The sequence below is a fragment of the Scyliorhinus torazame genome, chromosome 8, assembly GCF_047496885.1.
Source record: "Scyliorhinus torazame isolate Kashiwa2021f chromosome 8, sScyTor2.1, whole genome shotgun sequence".
Lineage (NCBI taxonomy): Eukaryota > Metazoa > Chordata > Chondrichthyes > Carcharhiniformes > Scyliorhinidae > Scyliorhinus > Scyliorhinus torazame.
Window position 1 is genome coordinate 155805244 of NC_092714.1, and position 17631 is coordinate 155822874.

Sequence of the window (17631 nt, forward strand, 5' to 3'; positions counted from 1 at the left end):
TCCACCGCAATCCGGCTACTTTCCTCTCTTTTTTCCATCTGTATCCAGGGGGGGATTCCCTTCTGGTTTACCGCACAGTGTTATTTGCCGTTAAAATTGCCGATGGGGCTCCTATTAAGAGCCCAAAAGTCCGTTCCACCGGGAGCTGCCGAAACGTGCGACTTAGCTGGTCATTGCCGCACCCGGAAGTCCAGGATGATCGAACCTTGATCAACTGATTGGCAATGACCCAGGGACTGCCCAAAAGGAAGCAAAATCCCTGAAGGTAAAAGGTGCCGCACCACCTTAGAATCTCTCTCTGCAGCAGCCAGCAACAGAACACAACAATGGTGCTCTTCACTGGCCACCACGAGGAGGACCATCATACCACCAACAGAAGGAAGACCAGAGCCAGAGTATCAGACTAGACCAAGAACCAAACATCGAGGATGACAGAGACCAGCGGCGGGATTCTCCCCGACCCGGCGGGGCAGGGGGTCCCGGCGGAATGGAGTGGCGTGAACCACTCCGGCATCGGGCCCCCCCAAAGGTGCGTTTCTCCGCACCTTTAGGGGCCCAGCCCTCACCTTTAGGGGCTAGGCCCACGCCGGAGTGGTTGCCGCTCTGTAGGCTGGCGTGGAAGGCCTTTGGCGCCACGCCAGCCGGGGCCGAAGGGTCTCCGCCAGCCGGCGGAAGTCCGCGCATGCGCGGGAGCGTCAGATGCTGCCGTGCATGCAATGGGGGGGGGGGGGTCACCTCCGCGTCGGCCATTGCGAAAGCTATGACCGACGCGGAGGGGAAAGAGTGCCTCCACGGCACAGGCCCGCCCGCGGATCAGTGGGCCCCGATCGCGGGCCAGGCCACTGGGGGGGGCACCCCCCGGGGCCAGTTCGCCCCGCGTCCCCCCCAGGACCACGGAGTCTGCTCGCACCGCCTGGTCCTGCCAGTAAGGGAGGTGGTTTAACTCACGCCGGCGGGTCAGGCATTACAGCAGCGGGACTTTGGCCCATCGCAAGCCGGAGAATCGCCGAGGGGGGCCCACCGACGGGCGCGATTCCCGCCCCCACTGAATCTCCAGTGCCGGAGAATGCGGCGGCCGGCGGGATTCACGCCGCCCCCTGGCGATTCTCCGACCCGGCGGGGGAGTCGGAGAATCTCGCCCCAGATCACGGATAAAGGCCAATATCTGTTTGGATACTTGTCAGTCACTCAGTTAGGTCAAGGTTTGGTGTTGCACTTTAGCATTCTGCAGTATAACCTAAACTGATAAGTGTGATGATTGATGTTAACATTTTTGAGTATTAATAAAGACTTGATTTAAAATGTGTTTAAATTTACAAACCTGGTGACTGTAATTAGTGGGCAGCTAAGAGCCACAGACTTTGGGTATTTTCCAACATTATTAGTTAATTTACATGTGTTGTGACTCCACGTCAGGTGAAGCTGGAATTGACTGCTCACTAGCCCAGGGTGTCCTAACAATTTTCCTAACAGGAGTGAGACTGAAAAAGGAATTCACTCATGGGAGCATGGCCTAGGGATTAAATTCACATGTTTCAACTGTCTTCACCAAGAAAGAGGTTGCTGACCAGGTCATAGTGAAAAATAAGATAATTCAGGCGTGAGAAGAGTTTAAAATTGATTAGGATAGGTTGGCTGTACTCAAAAATTGGTAAGGCACCAGGACCAGATGAGATACATCCATGGATAATGAGGGAGGTGAGAGTGGAAATTGCAGAGGTCTTGGCCAGTCAATTTAACTTCAGTGATGAGGAAACCTCTAGAAACAATCATTCAGTCCAAATTTAGTAATTACATGGACAACTTTGGGTTAATTAAGGAAAGTCAGCATTAGTTTCTTCAGAAAAATCACATTTAATTAACTCGCTGGAGTTTTTTGGTGAGGTAACAGAGAGTGCTCATGGGGCATTGTTGTGGATGTGGTGTACATGGACTTCCAAAAACCATTCCATACAGTGCCACATGACAGACTTGTAAGCAAAGTTATAGCTCATGGATTAAAAAGGAACATTAGCAACATGGATACGGGATTGTCTTGAGTGGCAGGAAACAGAGAGCAGTGGTCAATGGATATTTTTCAGACTAAAGGAAGGTTTATAGTGGGGTTGCGCAGTGGTCAGTGTTGGGGCCCCTGCTTTTCCTGATATATATTAACGACCTAGATCTTGGTGTGCAGGGCATAATTTCAAAGTTTGTGGTGATACAAAATTTGGAGGTATTGTGAACTGTGAGGATGACAGTTTGGAACTTTAAAAGGACATTGACTGGTTGGTGGAATAGACGTGGCAAATTAAGTTCAATGCAGAGAAGTGTGTGTGAATCTTTTAGTGGGCAGAACATGGAGAAACCCTTCTCTCTTATCCTCTCTCTCCCTCTCCTCCCTCTTCCACCTCTCTCCTCGCCCCTTCTTCGCCACCCCACCCCGCACTCCCCTTGTGCTCCCCAGCCACTCAGGTTGTGGGACCAGCCAGAACCAGAGGTGATGGTAAAGGCCTCTGCCGCAGCTTTCTGGAGAGTGTGGCCTCATTATGGTGACGGGAACAAGGTGAGTGTTCGGGGTGGGGAGATCGGGTGTGGAGAGAGTCATCGGGGGGGGGGGAAGAGGCCCCAAGGTTTGGTGGCACCAAGGTTTCAAAAGGTGAGGGGAAGCACCAGAGGCGAGGATACTTGCCCCAATTGCCCTGCGTCCAGGATGGCAATTAATGAATTAATAAAACTGAATTAAAAACTGATGGGTGGTCTTCTCAAGCATGGTGTGTGTAGTGGAAAGACATTTTGTACTAAATGTAAAAACTCTGTATTCCGAAATCATTTAAGTAATTAACTTTCTTGTATTTTTCAATGCAAGTTAATTAACAAATTAGAGCTTTGAGTGCACTGGCTGCCTTTGATTGCATTTGAAACAGGGCAAAACACTGCATGAAAAACTCATTCCAAATTTGAACTTTCAATGTCAAATGTTTGCTGATCATTTTTTGAGCACATTGAAAACAAAACTGCTGTCAAGACCTTCTGGCACGGTCTCTTGGTTAAAATACAGAAAGGTCCATTTTTCAATTGTCAGTCCCACTGAAAAATTTATTTTTAGGAAGATCAGGAAACTGCTGACTCAATGCAATCCCGCTCATTCCAATTGTAAATTAATGATTGCCAGCAAAGACCCACACAACAGTTTTAGAACTGTGCTCTAGTCAATTTTTCTAAACTTACTGTGTATTTTCTTGGGCCAAGGGCAGGCAGAATTTAACAAAGTGCTTTAACAGGGCAGTGTCAGTACACAAATATCATTAACTATTAAACCAATTTAGATTTCCCAGTCTCCTTTGAGCCTTCAAACCGAGGCCATAACTTCCTGGCCGTTCACACCAGTGGGATCATCCGGTCCTGCCGATGGCGTATCCCACCGCGGGTTTGCCGGTGGCGAAGGGTGCATTCAACAGGAAATTCCGTTGACAACCAGAAGATCCCGCCGCTGGCCAACGGCGGGCCGCGTGCACGATGACGAAAGATCCGGCAGGTTACGTGGTAAATTCCGCCCTTTGTGTATGTGTGAGACACAGTTAATAACTGGAAGCTCCAATCCGACACGATGGATTAGCACTGCTGCCTCACAGCGCCAGGGATCTGGATTCAATTCCGGCCTCGGGTAACTGTGTGGAGTTTGCACATTCTCCCCATGTCTGCGTTGGTTTCCTCCGGGTGCTCCGGTTTACTCCCACAGTCCAAAGATGTGCAGGTTAGGTGGGGTTACGGAGATAGGCCTAGGCAGGGTGCTCTTTCGGAGGGTTGGTACAGCCTCGATGGGCTGAATGGCCTCCTTCTGCACTGTAGGAATTCTATGGTATGGAACTCTTTTCTCCAACACCATTCCATTCCATCAACAAGGCTCTGGTTGATGAGGAGGTTGCTAAACATTTCTGGATCCCGAGATTGCCTCAGCACACCAAACATAGGCCTGAATTTCTTCATGAATAACAAAGGACTCACTCTGACTTGTTCTGATGCAACTGGATTTGAATGAATCGGTAAACAGGTGAGAATGTCAAATTATAAACTTGTTAACACGTTTGAGGTAACAAATATCATTAACTATTTAAACATCGCTGAGAATTTAATAGGTTCCAGAACAACAGTTTATGTCAAAATGTAATTCTTATCGACCAGACTGATTAAACAACATTAGGCTATCCACAGCATCTAGATATCAACACTAAACCTTAAGTTCCAACTATGTCATGAAAATTGTATTTTACTCTGGGATCAATGCACCTCAAACACATTTTGTACCAAGATATGGGAGTGATTCCTTAAGCATGATGGATTATAGCAATATTACTGAAGGGATAGTTAGAAATGGAAGCTGCAACACATTAGGCAGTATCTGGTTATCCGTGATACAGGAGGAATCAAGCTCTGGCTTACCTCTCTTGTGGTTGAAGAAGGAAGGACATATCCATCAATAGAAAGACCATGGCACTAAAATGCAAATTAAGATAAAGTAAAATAATTTGTAATTGCATACAGCCTTTCAAATTGAGAATGTCCCAATATCTGACGTACAATAAGCTTACTCTTTCAGCCGCATTTTTTTCAATTTGGTTTCTGTAAACACTATTCATAACTTCATATTTTCAATAAATCAGGAAATATATCAAAGGGTCATACAACACAGGGAGACCATTCAGGCCATTGTAGCTGTGCCATCATTTGAAAGAATTATCCCATTCCTGTCACTCCCATGCCCTTTTGGGCAACGTCTTCCAACAACAACGCAATGTGAAAAATTGGCTGAATAATAGGAAGCAGAGAGTAATGGTCAATGGATATTTTTCGGGTTGGAAGTAGGCTTGTAGTGGTGTTCCCCAAGAGTTGGTATTGGGAGCCTTGTTTTTACTGATATATATTAATAATCTAGGTCGTGGAGTGCAGGGGACAATTATTACCTTTGAGGTTCTGCTTCTTAATTTGGTGCCTAGCTCCTCATACTGATTATGCAGAACCTTTTTCCTTGTCCTGCCTCTGTCATTGGTACCAAGACCACTGGATCCTCCCCCTCTCATTGTAAGTTCCTTTCCACCCCTCAGCAGATATCCCGAACCCTGGCACCAGGCAGGTAACGCAGTCATCTGGACCAAGCTTTCCCACAACACCTCAAAAAATAAATTAGTTTGGGCCTCACAGTCTAGAGGGGTGCTGTCAAACTGCTAGTTTTTAATGTGGTCTTCTTCACAGATTTGTATATCACTGCCAGGGACTCACCTTCCGTAAAACCTTCCAGACTTTTTGATAGAAACCCATGGGAACTCGGTTAATGGCTCCATCGAGGCGTCGTCTACGTAACCACTGACCCTGGCGGTCATCCCAAGTCAATCGAGTACAGAAGGAGCCTACGGGAGATGCAGTGGTGATGGGAGATGAAGGACCACTGCATCGCTGAAACAATCAGAGAAATAAGAAAAGCACAATCAATGTGGAAAAAATACCATGCACAACTTCGGAAAGAAAGATGGATGGAAGTTAATGCCCTCCCCCATTGTGAGCTTAGAGACAGGAGGGTGTTCACTCAGGTGGGAGAGTACAAGTGCCTTTCCCCTACTCATTCAATTAAGTCCGGGGGTGAGAACGCCTGTGGACAGCTTTCCCAGCCTGCTGGCAATTGGGGCTCTTATGTGGCAGCCATTTCTGATATTCAACCATCAGCGGGAAGGGGGGTGGTGAAGAGAAGCAGAGATGTTGGGAAAGGGGGGGGGGTTACCACATGGGAAACCTGAAAAACAAATCTACCTGTGGGGTGGGGGTGTAGTGATCTATACATCTGTACATACATCTGCACATACACCAGGGACTGCAGACAAATGTAACAGCCACAGCATCACTAGAGGGCATCGGAGACGGGTATATAGGGTCCAGCCCAAGGTAGGATCCGCCTCTTTCAGAAGCACAGGGCTAGTGAGCAGTAGCACACAGAGACAGCTCAGCATAGGCAGTTTACCTTAGCTTCACTGGTCATACCTCTTGACTGTATTATATCTAGTTAAGCTCTGGGAACAGAACAAACCCATTGAATAAAGTATTTGTGTTAACTGGAAGTCTACAATCTTTATTCAGACTTAGAGAATAACATATGATACCAGGAGTGATTTCAGAAAGCTAGCTAGACACCAGGAAGAGAAGAAAAACTTAAACCGGATATTCGACTGTGGAAGACTTCGCAGCAAATGGATCCTTGACGACTAACTGATTCGATGGAACTTGTTGGAACTCCATGGCAGCTGGAAACAGCTGGTAATTTAAGTTATAACTGGAAAATGTTTGAACAGCTGTTCCAAATATTTATTACAGCTAATGATTTAAGCACTGCCTCTGACGCAACGAAAATAGCCCTACTACTCTCAACAGGAGGGCATGAAGCTTGAGAAATCTATCATTGCTTTAATTACTTAGAAGGTGAGGACAACACCAAATTAGAAGTTATACTTAAAAAAATTGATGCACACTGTAGGATCACTCTGGTGCGATGCTGGAACGATTTAACTCTTGTCAGAGAAACGGAGGGCCCATCTCTGATTTTATTACAAATCTCAAGTTAATACCACAAAGCTGTGATTATGCTGATTTCAGGGACACTGTGATAATGCATCAATTAATTTCTGGACTATCTGATAAAAATTTGAGGGAAGAACTTTCACAAAATAAGTATCTAACTCTAGAAATCGCTATACAAAAATGCCTTGCTTATGAACAAAAACAAAATCAATACTTTTGAGTCTCTACCAACACAAAATCATCATTTAGAAAACAAAATCGGTAAAAATGGCACGAACACTCACCACGAGGCGGCGGGAGGATTGAATCGGAGGAAGATGGAGGTTCTGAGTGGCAGCCATCTTGAGAAAGGAGCCGCACATGCGCAGTTGCGAAAAGAGCGCACAGTACAGGAAACTTGGAGTGCGCATGGGCAATCGAGTCCTACGCATGACGTCACGAGCGCCATGACGTCAGAGGACCAGGACCACGCCCACTTAAAATGTAAATGCACGAAAATGAACAAAAAGAAATTTAAAGCTGCAGATGATTTGTTCATTGAACATGAAGAGAACTGTGGTTTTGTGCATCAATGTAAATGCATGTAGGCTTAGCAGTAATGTCAAACCCAAGTAATAGAAGTGTAAATAGTTTAATAAACGTGTTGAAGTTATCTCCACGTCTGAACCATCCTTTGTCAAGTGCACCACAAGGACACCGAGAACATAACAAATCATGATACCAGGAGTGAACTGTTTCAATCCACATAGCCATACCTCAGCGTACAGTGACAACCAGCAACGATACCCAGGCAAGATGTTCGAGATCTGGGTTCCGCAGCAGCTCCAGTGCCACGGCGATCTCCGCGAAAACTGGCGGGTATTCCGGCAAATGTTTGAAATCTTCCTGGTAGCAGCCGAACTAGAAGACGTGGCCGTTGCTGAAAAGACAGAGCTTCTCCTCACCATCGCCGGTGCCAGAGCAGAAGAAATCTTTTAAAAATTCAAATTCTCCAAGGGGCAAAACAGGAGCGACTTCCAGGCAGTCCTGGGCAAATTCGGCAAATACTGTGAGGAAAACACACTCCAACCAGCTAGAAAAGGTAAGAGAAGCGCCAGTACTCACCACGAGGCCGAGATCCCGGAGCAGAGAACAATTTTGATCGGTGGCCAACTTTCTAAAGGGACTGCACTTGCACAGTTGCGAGATGCCGCCCATGCCCAATCACGAAAACGGCCTCCGGTACAGGAACAGAGATTTGCGCATGCGCAAACGTTTCCTACGTATGATGTCACATGCGTCATGACGTTAGAGGCCCCGGACCATGCCCATTTAAAGGGGAAATGTCCCAAATCAAAGAAAAAATCTTTTAAAGCCGTAAAACAACCTTCTTTCATCTGGAATGACAGCACAATGCCTCAAATTGAACCAGGAAATGAAATTAACCTCCGAAGAATCCTGCAACAAGCAGTTACCTATGGCCAAACCGATGATTCCGACCTTGAATACTTCGATACCGACCTTTACATTTTCTCTGGCCCTCGCGAGCCCAATGCCAGCTCCGACGCAAACAGTGATGATATGGTCCTAGAAGACAACGACTCAGACAAACCTTTCACCTTGGGAGGGTACCCCAGTACCCAATCCGATCAGCAACCAGACGTGTTGCACATTGACGACCCCGACGACGAGTTCTTCGGGTTTGAGGATCTTCAGCCCAGCAGATATGACATCCCGACTCGTGAGTGCAGGATTATGCTGCGGCCTGAAACCAAGAGACAGAGAGCGGTACAAGCCCTCAGAGAGCGGCCTGCTGCCACATAGAGCGTGGTCCACGCACCGCTCAGGGTTCCCGACTCTACGAAAGAAGACATGCAATACTCCACAACGCAGTCCTTGCATGAACAAGAAGTGACTCCAGTGTCATAAGCCTCCACAGCGAGCTCGTTGACAGACTCCACAATTGCAGAAACGCAAGACTCCAGAGCGCAGTCCTTGCACACACAAGACGTGACTCCAGTGTCACACGCCTCCGCAGCGAGCTCGCGGACAGCCTCCACAATAGAAGCAACGCAAGACTCCGATGCGCAGTCCTTGCAGGAACAAGACCATGAGGGTCTAGCAACCTCCTCTGACCAACTAGCGGCGGATGCAAGTCTGTCATGCTCAAGTAAACATGAAGAAGACTATGACAGTCTACCACACTCCAGTGCACAGCAGGGCGACCATGACGGTCTATCATGCTACAGTGAAGAACAAAGCGACGATGACAGTCCAAGCCCAAATGAAGGACAACAGCGAGACCACCCACATTTTTTGCGCCACCAGATGAAGACTCTGACAATTTACCCAACACAAGTGAACAACAAGCAGCCACTGAGGCTCTACCCACGGTATGTGAGACGAGTGACGTCAGCATTCCACTTCCCATGCAAGATGTGCAAAGTGACAGACCTCAGCTAGTGTGTACAGAGGCACTCGACGATCACTGTGAGACCACTGGTGACTCCAGTGACACCACAATACTTCCACCCTCATTCGCTCGAACCTCTCCACAAGTCAATGCATTCCTGCATGTTCCAACTCCAGACGTGCAGCTTCTAGAAATCTCAGCTGACTCCAGTGAACCTGCTAAGACTCCGGACGGGGAGCATCAACAAACCAACACTGACTCAATTAAAACAGACAAGACTCCAGATGGGGAGCAACCAAACGCCGACTCTGATTCACGTAAGCTGGACTTTACTCCAGACAGGGAGTGCCGCAACCTCAGTGATGGCACGCTCAGGGTGACAGCAGATGCCACAACGACAGGAGATGGGTCACTTAACAGTTACACTGGGTCAGTAATAACAAGCAGCGACTACAGACAAAGAGGAATACACCAATATTCACCACAGCTATATCCACACATTTTTTCCACACCAGCAGTGCAGCCAATGACAGCTCATGCTGGACAAACCCAGTATTCAGGCACGCAGCAGCCAGCAGTCTATGCTGCATATTCTCAAACAGGCCATCACTACGGATTGCCCACTAATGGAATCAAGACCGAAGGAGGACTATCGCAAGCGCAATCTGCACTACAGACTGGATGCCTTAGTTACAGCCCAGGATTTGCTGCACCCCAGCCTTGCCAGACGGCATATTCCTATCAGATGCAAGGTTCTAGTTTCACATCATCACCAGGTATTTCTGCGAGCAGCAACTCTGTTTCCAATTCGACAAGCTTCAACGGTTCTCAGCAGGATCACCCTTCCAGCACAGCCTGTGGCCAGAACCAGTATGTACAGTCTTATCCAACTTCAACATATGGCACATCCATGACCTCGAATGATACTGTTGATGGTACCTCATCAACGTCAACACCTTATCAGCTACAAGATGCCATCCGACAGCATCATCACAAACATTGAAAAAGAAAGGGACTCCAAATCAGACAGCGAAGTGATTTGACCACTTCTTGGTTCCTGTGGCACAGGGACGTTGATGGCATTCATAACCAAGAGAGACATTTGACCATGCTGATTGATGGTTTTTGGACTCACACGAATGATTTGGACTTATTGTTTAATCACTGTTCCCATGACTTGCATATACCTTAACTTATCCACCTGTTTTTTGTTCAATTGTCTCAAAGTGTGCAGAAAATATGTAACATATAAAAAAGGGGGGATGGGGTGATGTGCATCAATGTAAATGCATATAGGCTAGCTAGACACTAGAGGTAGCACCAGAAACATCACACACACACACTCAACCAATAGATCAGTTAGATAGGACATGACCAATGGACATTCACGATACACACAGAGGTGACACGACCACAAGAGGGCATTACACCAACCCATATATAAAGGACACCACACACACACTGCCTCTTTCCAGTGGAGACAGTCAGTGAGTAGAGACACAGGGTTGATTCAATATTACACCCACCGCATGGATTGTAGCAACTGGTTAGTCAGTCTGGGTAGCTATAGTAGGATTAGCAGTAGTGTCGAACCCGAGTAATAGAAGTGTAAATAGTTTAATAAACGTGTTGAAGTTATCTCCACGTCTGAACCTTCCTTTGTCAAGTGCACCACAAGGAAGCCGCTTATGTTACACCTACAACATAACAAATCAAGAACAATCACAACTCCGAAACAAAAAGCGATGATTTGTCCAACGAACAATACACACAATACTGCTCAGACATGGCTGAGTTATTCGGAGATCCTGATCACAGCATCAGCAACACGTTTGAAAATCTCAATACGACTCTTCTCATGGTAGATGAATCCAATACCATGGTGCCATGGCAGATCGTCGATACATGGGACGACAGCAATACCCAAGACGAAGACGATGCCACATAGAGAGCACAGAACGACTCCGTTGAGAGAGCACAGATCGACTCTACAGTGAGTTGTGATTTCTTTGTCACTTGTCTCGAAGTGAGCACTGCACGACTCCGCAAAGAGAGCGATGACAGACTCCACAGAGAGAGCGATGACAGACTCCACAGAGAGAGCGATGAAGGACTCCACAGAGAGAGTGATGACAAACTCCACAGAGAGCGATGAAAGACTCCACAGAGAGAGCAATGAAGGACTCCACAAAGAGAGCGACACAAGCCTCCACAAAGAGAGCGACGCAAGCCTCCACAAAGAGAGTGACGCAAGCCTCCACAGACAGCTCGGTGACAGACTCAAAAATGGAAGCAAGCAAACACTCCATAGCGAACGCCATGCATGTACAAGACCATGAAGATCTATCAAGCTTATTTGAGCCACCAGAAGAAGACACTGAATGTCTACCCACTGTATGCGAGACAAGTGACGAAGAAATCACAATTCCCATACAGGATGTGCAGGATCACAGCGAGACTGACATATCTCAGCTCGTCTGCACAGAAGCACTCAATAATTAGAGGACGACCACCCATGAGTCCAGAGAGACCACGTCAATAGAAATCCTGAAGATTTTGATTCCAGAAGAGGAGCACTGAGTCCTGAGAGACAACGTCAATAGAAATCTTGAAGATTTTGACTCCAGAAAAGGAGCACAAAGAGATCACAGATTATTCAAATGAACCTGAAATGACTCCAAAAGAGGAGCACCTAGAAATCAATGATGATTCAAGTGAGCCAGAAATGACCAAGTAAGCAAAGAAGAGGAATCAAATCCACCACAAATGACTGATGTCACCAACATCAGATTATTCTCACAATTCTCAAGAAGATACGCTCAATGTAGCGGAGACCACAAAGGACACTAACACCAATAAGTGTGACAATGGCTCAAATCATCCACATGGCACACTCATTGAGCGCAACAAGAACAACAAAAACTGCAAGAAGCATCCCAGAAACAACAAGCACGACAAGAAAAAGAACAAGAATAAAAGCGAAAACAACGAAAACAGAATCAACAAGCGCGACAAAAAGAGCGACAACAACAAGAACGACAACGAATACAACAAAGACAGAAACGACAGAAACAACAACAATGAAACAACGACCTGTACAACATGGTACAACTCTGCATGTGAAGGACAATGCCACAGCACACTGCAAAACAATGACAAGACTACAAACATGCCATGGCATGATAAAGAATCTCACAAATTCACATCTGTTCCAGAACAAACAAACAAAACAGCTTTCACGAACGATGACATACAGAACCAATACCACAAACACAGGAAAAAGTCGAGGTCAGACAACGGTGCGACACAGAATTGCTACCCGCAATCAAATGGAACAGGGGAAAAAGGAGTCCACATCATTAAACGGCTCATCAGCAAAGCAGACGAGTCACGTTCCGACATCAACCTAGCTCTGTTATCGTACCGAGCAGCCCCATTGAGCTCAGGACTGTCGCCAGCGGAAATGCTCTTCGGCAGAAACATCCGGACAACCCTACCGGCAACGCACCGGTTCTCGACGACATGCGGGCACTATGCTCCAAACAAAAACCAAACTACGATCAACATGCGATCCCACTCAAGCCACTGACAATAGGTGACACCATTAGAATCAGGGACCCAGAAGGCGGATGGTCTGAGTCAGCCACGGTGATCAGGCAGGAGGCACCGCGGTCCTACATTGTCAAATCGTCTGCGGGAGTACTTTTTTGCCGTAACCACCGGGATCGATTAGAGATTCGACCTACAACGCCGGTATTTCCCACACTGGACTTGACCGAGTCCATTTGTCCACAGAACGTTCCTCGCCACACAACGCCAGATGACATCAAACCATCATCCCTACTACCACCGTTAAGACGCTCCAGCAGAAGCCGTAAGGCACCCGACCGGCTAGATTTGTGACGACACTTCAACACACGCACAAGACAAATATGGACATTTCTCACGATGGACTCACAACACAGTTAATTGTTTCTGTATTACTTTATCATTTATCAGTGTGCAGATTTGTATATTCTCACCACTTGTTATGTACAGTTTTCTTGAGGCCAGTCTAGAAAACATGTCCAATAAAAAGGGGGGGGGATGTAGTGATCTGTACATCTGTACATACATCTGCACATACACCAGGGACTGCAGACAGATGTAACAACCACAGCATCACTAGAGGGCATCAGAGACGGGTATGAAGGGTCCAGCCCAAGGTAGGATCCGCCTCTTTCAGAAGCACAGGGCTAGTGAGCAGCAGCACACATAGACAGCTCAGCATAGGCAGCTTACCTTAGCTTCACTGGTCATACCTCTTGACTGTATTGTATCTAGTTAAGCTCTGGAAACAGAACAAACCCATTGAATAAAGTATTTGTGTTAACTGGAAGTCTACAATCTATATTCAAACTTAGAGAACATAGGGGGGTGAGGGCGGTCCCTCATTCAGCGCCTGATCAAGGGCCTTGTCATTGTGAAGGGACTGCCAACCCCTGTCTTTGCGGTTGAACCCTTCCCTTCCCTATCTCACCCTCACTCACCTTTGACCTGGAGTCCCTCAGTGATCCTGGGCCTCTAGTGGGTGCATTACCGACAGCTGTCACTGCTCCCGTTGGTGCTGGTCGCAAGGCACAGCTGTCAGCCTCTTATTGGCTAACAGCCCTTGGGGGGAACGCAACTTCTGCTGGCCGGGGTCCTTGATCCCAGGGAAAATCCACCGCTTTCCACTTCAATGTCTGATAGGCACTTAATTCAACAGGGCTTCCTAGAAGGAGGTGGCACAGAAAACTCATCGGCCCTCCACAGGTGGGAGAAACCCCTTCATCACCTGCAGCAAATATCACCCTATATGTTGTAATTCTGAACTGAAAGAGGCCATGACAATAATGTGTCCCACAGTAGGTAGGAAGGCTACCTGGAGGTTGAAACAATGATGTATCATCTTGCAGCCATTGGCACCATTCTGGCAATATGGCTGCTCACGAGAGGGTGTAAAATTTCCCATTACCACCAGTGTGCTGGAAATTCACTGATCTCACAAGGACATCCCTAAAACTTTTAAAGAATTATTTATTTGTTTCTGTTCCTCATGATGCTGGGACTGGAGAAATCAAATTGCACCTGTTCCAGGCGGTCACAGTGACACTCACCTCAATCCCAACTTCATTAATCGCATCCTATATGACATTCCCAACAATACCCAGTTCATGGGCTCTAACTTGGATCCCAATGCCAGCTGGTGAAGAATGAACCTCAACAAAAGTCCTTTTCATGATAGTAGGTTTATTTACAGAATGCAGCATTTGAGATTCTCTCTGCCACCCACTTACCAATGCCCATTGCCTCAGTCGTCTCCTTTTATGCTCTTTTCAAACCAAATAATTGAAATGAATACACATCCAACACTTTTTTAAAGGGGTACCTTCATGTTATTGTAACAAAAATAGAACCATCAAACAGTGCAGAAGGAGGCATTCGGCCCATCAACTCTACGCCATCCCTCTGAAAGAACACCTTACCCAGGCCCACTCCCCCGCCCTATTCCTGTAACCCCACCTAATCTGCACATCTTTGGACACTGCGGGGAAATTTAGAATGGCCAATCCACTTAACCTCCACATTTCTGGACTGTGGGAGGAAAGTGGAGCACCCGGGGGAAACCCACGCAGACATGGGGAGGAAGTGCAAACTACATACAGACAGCCACCTAAGGCTGGAATTGACCCGGGTCCCTGACATTAAGACCAAGAGACATAGGAGCATAATTAGGCCATTTGGCCCATCGAGTCTGCTCCGCCATTCAATCATGGCTGGTATGTTTTTCATCCCCATTCTCCTGCCTTTTCACCATGACCCCTGATCTCCTTATTTATCAAGAACCTATCTATATCTGTCTCAAAGACACTCAGTGACTTGGCCTCCATAGCATTCTGCAGCAAAGTGTTCCACAGATTCACCACCCTCTGGCTGAAGACATTCCTCCTTATCTTTTTCATATTTCATAGAATTTACAGTGCAGAAGGAGGCCATTCGGCCCATCGAGTCTCCACCGGCCCTTGGAAAGAGCACCCTACCCAAGCCCACACCCCACCCTCCCCGTAACCCCACCCAACATTTCTGAACACTAAGGGCAATTTAGTATGGCCAATCCACCTAACATGCACATCTTTGGACTGTGGGAGGAAACAGGAGTACCCGGAGGAAACCCACGCAGACATGAGGAGAACATGCAGAATCTGCACAGACAGTGACCCAAGCCGGGAATAGAACCTGGGACCCTGGAGCTGTGAAGCAACTATGCTAACCACTATGCTACCGTGCTGCCCATCTCTATTTTAAAGGATCGTCTGAGGCTGTGCCCTCGGGGTCTAGTTTCTTCTACTAGTGGAAACATCCTATCCATGTTTTCTCTGTCCAGGCCTCTCAGTATTCTGTAAGTTCAATGAGATCCCCCTTATCCTTCTAAACACCACCGAGTACAGACTCAGAGTCCTCAACCGCTCCTCATATGACAAGTCGTTCATTCCAGGGATCATTCTTGTGAACCTCTCTTCTGGGCCCTCTCCACGGCCAGCACATCCTTCCTTAGATAGGGGGCCAAATACTGCTCACAATATTCCAAATGGGGTCTGACCAGAGCCTTATATAGCCTCAGCAGTACATCCCTGGTCTTGTATTCTAGCCCTCTCGACATTACATTTGCCTTCCTAACTGCCAACTTAACCTGCATGTTAACCCTAAGAGAATCCTGAACTAGTACTCCCAAGTCCCTTTGTGCTTTTGATTTTCAAAGCCTTTTCCCATTTAGAAAATAGTCTATGCCTCTATTCTTCCAACCAAAATGCATAATCTCACACTTTCCCACATTGTATTCCATCTGCCACTTCTTTACCCACTCTCCTAGTCTGTCCAGGTTCTTCTGCAGCCCCCCTGCTTCCTTAATGCTACCTGTCCCTCTGCGTATCATCTGCAAACTTAGCAACCATGCCCTCAGTTTCTTAATCCAGATCATTAATGTATATTGTGAATAGCTGTGGTCCCGACACTGACCCCTGTGGAATACCACTCATCATCAACTGCCATCCTGAAAAGGACCCCTTTATCCCCACTCTCTGGCTTTCGCCAGTCAGCCAATCCTCTATCCATGCCAGTACCTTGGGCTCTTATCTTATTTATCCGCCTCCTTGTCAAAAGCATTCTGGAAATCCAAATAGATCATGCCCATTGGTTCTCTTTTGTCTAACTTTCTTGTTACCTCCTCAAAGAATTCTAACAGATTTGTCAGGCATGAACCTCCCATTGACCAATCCGTGCTGATTCAGTCCTATTTTAACATGCACTTCTAAGTACTCTGCAATCACATCCTTTTTTTTGTACAGAGTATCCAATTAATTTTTTCCAATTAAGGGGCAATTTAGCATGGCCAATCCACCTACCCTGCACCTATCTTTGGATTGTGGGGGCAAAACCCCTGCAAACCTGGGGAGAATGTGCAAACTCCACTCGTTCAGTGACCCAGAGTCGGGATCGAACCTGGGACCTCGGCGCCGTGAGGCAGCAGTGCTAACCATTGGGCCACCATACTGCCCTCACAATCTCATCCTTCAAAACAGACTCTAAATTCTCACCAACAACCAAAGCCAGGCTAACCAGCCTATCATTTGCTGTCTTCTGCCTCTGTCCCTTCTTAAACAGGCGTGTTACATTAGCCCCACATCCTGACAACTGCTAGAGGGCCTGCACATATCACCCATCAGTGTCTTTTTTCCTTTGCGATTCCTCAACACTACCCACACAGATTCTACGCCTTCCGCCCCTATATTGCCTCTGGCTATCGATTTAAGGCTATTTATTACTCACAATGCAACCCCACCCTCAATCTGCCCATCTGCCTATCCATTCGATAGGAGACATCACCGTTGATATTTAGATCCCAGCCCTGATCTTCTTGCAGCCACATCTCTGTGTTGCCCACATCGTTCCCGCCAATTTCACTGCACGGAACAAGTTCATTTAGCTTGTTTTGTGTACTGCGCACATTTCGGAACAACACCCTCAGTCCTGCGTTGACTGTCCCCCTTCTCATATTTATCCCTTTTGCTATGCCAAAATTTTTAGAGAAGCCCTAACTACAGCCCTAGTTATGCGATTCGCCAGGACTCTGGTCACAGCTTGATTCAGATGAAGACGGTCCCATCGGAACAGGTCCCCTCGTCCCCAGTACTGGTGCCAATGTCCCATGAGTACAAATCCATTTCTCCCACACCAACCTTTGAGCCATGGATTTACCTCCTTAATCTCCTAAACCAATTAATTTGTGGCTGAGGTAGTAATCCGGAGATTATTACCTTTTTGGTTCTGCTTCTTAATTTAACCCCTAGCTGCTCAAATTCCTTCAGCAGAACTTCTATCCTTGTTCTACCTATGTGTTTGGTACATACATGGACCACAACAACTAGATCGTTACCCTCCCACTCTAACGTCCTCTGCAGTCCAGATGAGATTATCCCGAACCCGAGCACCAGGCAGGCAACACAACCTTCGGGATTCTTGATCCTGCTCACAGAGAACAATGTCAATGCCGCCAAATATACTATCCCCAATTATGACTACATTTCTTTTCTCTCCCCCACTTGAACGGTTCCCTGTACCACGGTACTGTGGTCAGTTTGCTCATTCTCCCTGCAGTCCCCTTTCCTGTGTAC

At 47.0% G+C, this 17631-nt stretch overlaps 1 protein-coding gene across 5 annotated transcripts in view; it reads right to left on the reverse strand.

The window, feature by feature from the left end:
• LOC140428213 (phosphorylase b kinase regulatory subunit alpha, liver isoform-like) overlaps nt 1-17631 on the reverse strand; it is a 265545-nt gene that overhangs the window by 12695 nt on the left and 235219 nt on the right. For all 5 annotated transcript variants that reach the window (XM_072514418.1, XM_072514420.1, XM_072514421.1 and 2 more), the window contains 2 exons: nt 5260-5433; nt 4423-4476 (listed from right to left, as the gene is read on the reverse strand). In XM_072514418.1, the coding sequence (XP_072370519.1) occupies nt 4423-4476; nt 5260-5433 (228 nt within the window). The remainder of the gene's footprint in view (nt 1-4422; nt 4477-5259; nt 5434-17631) is intronic.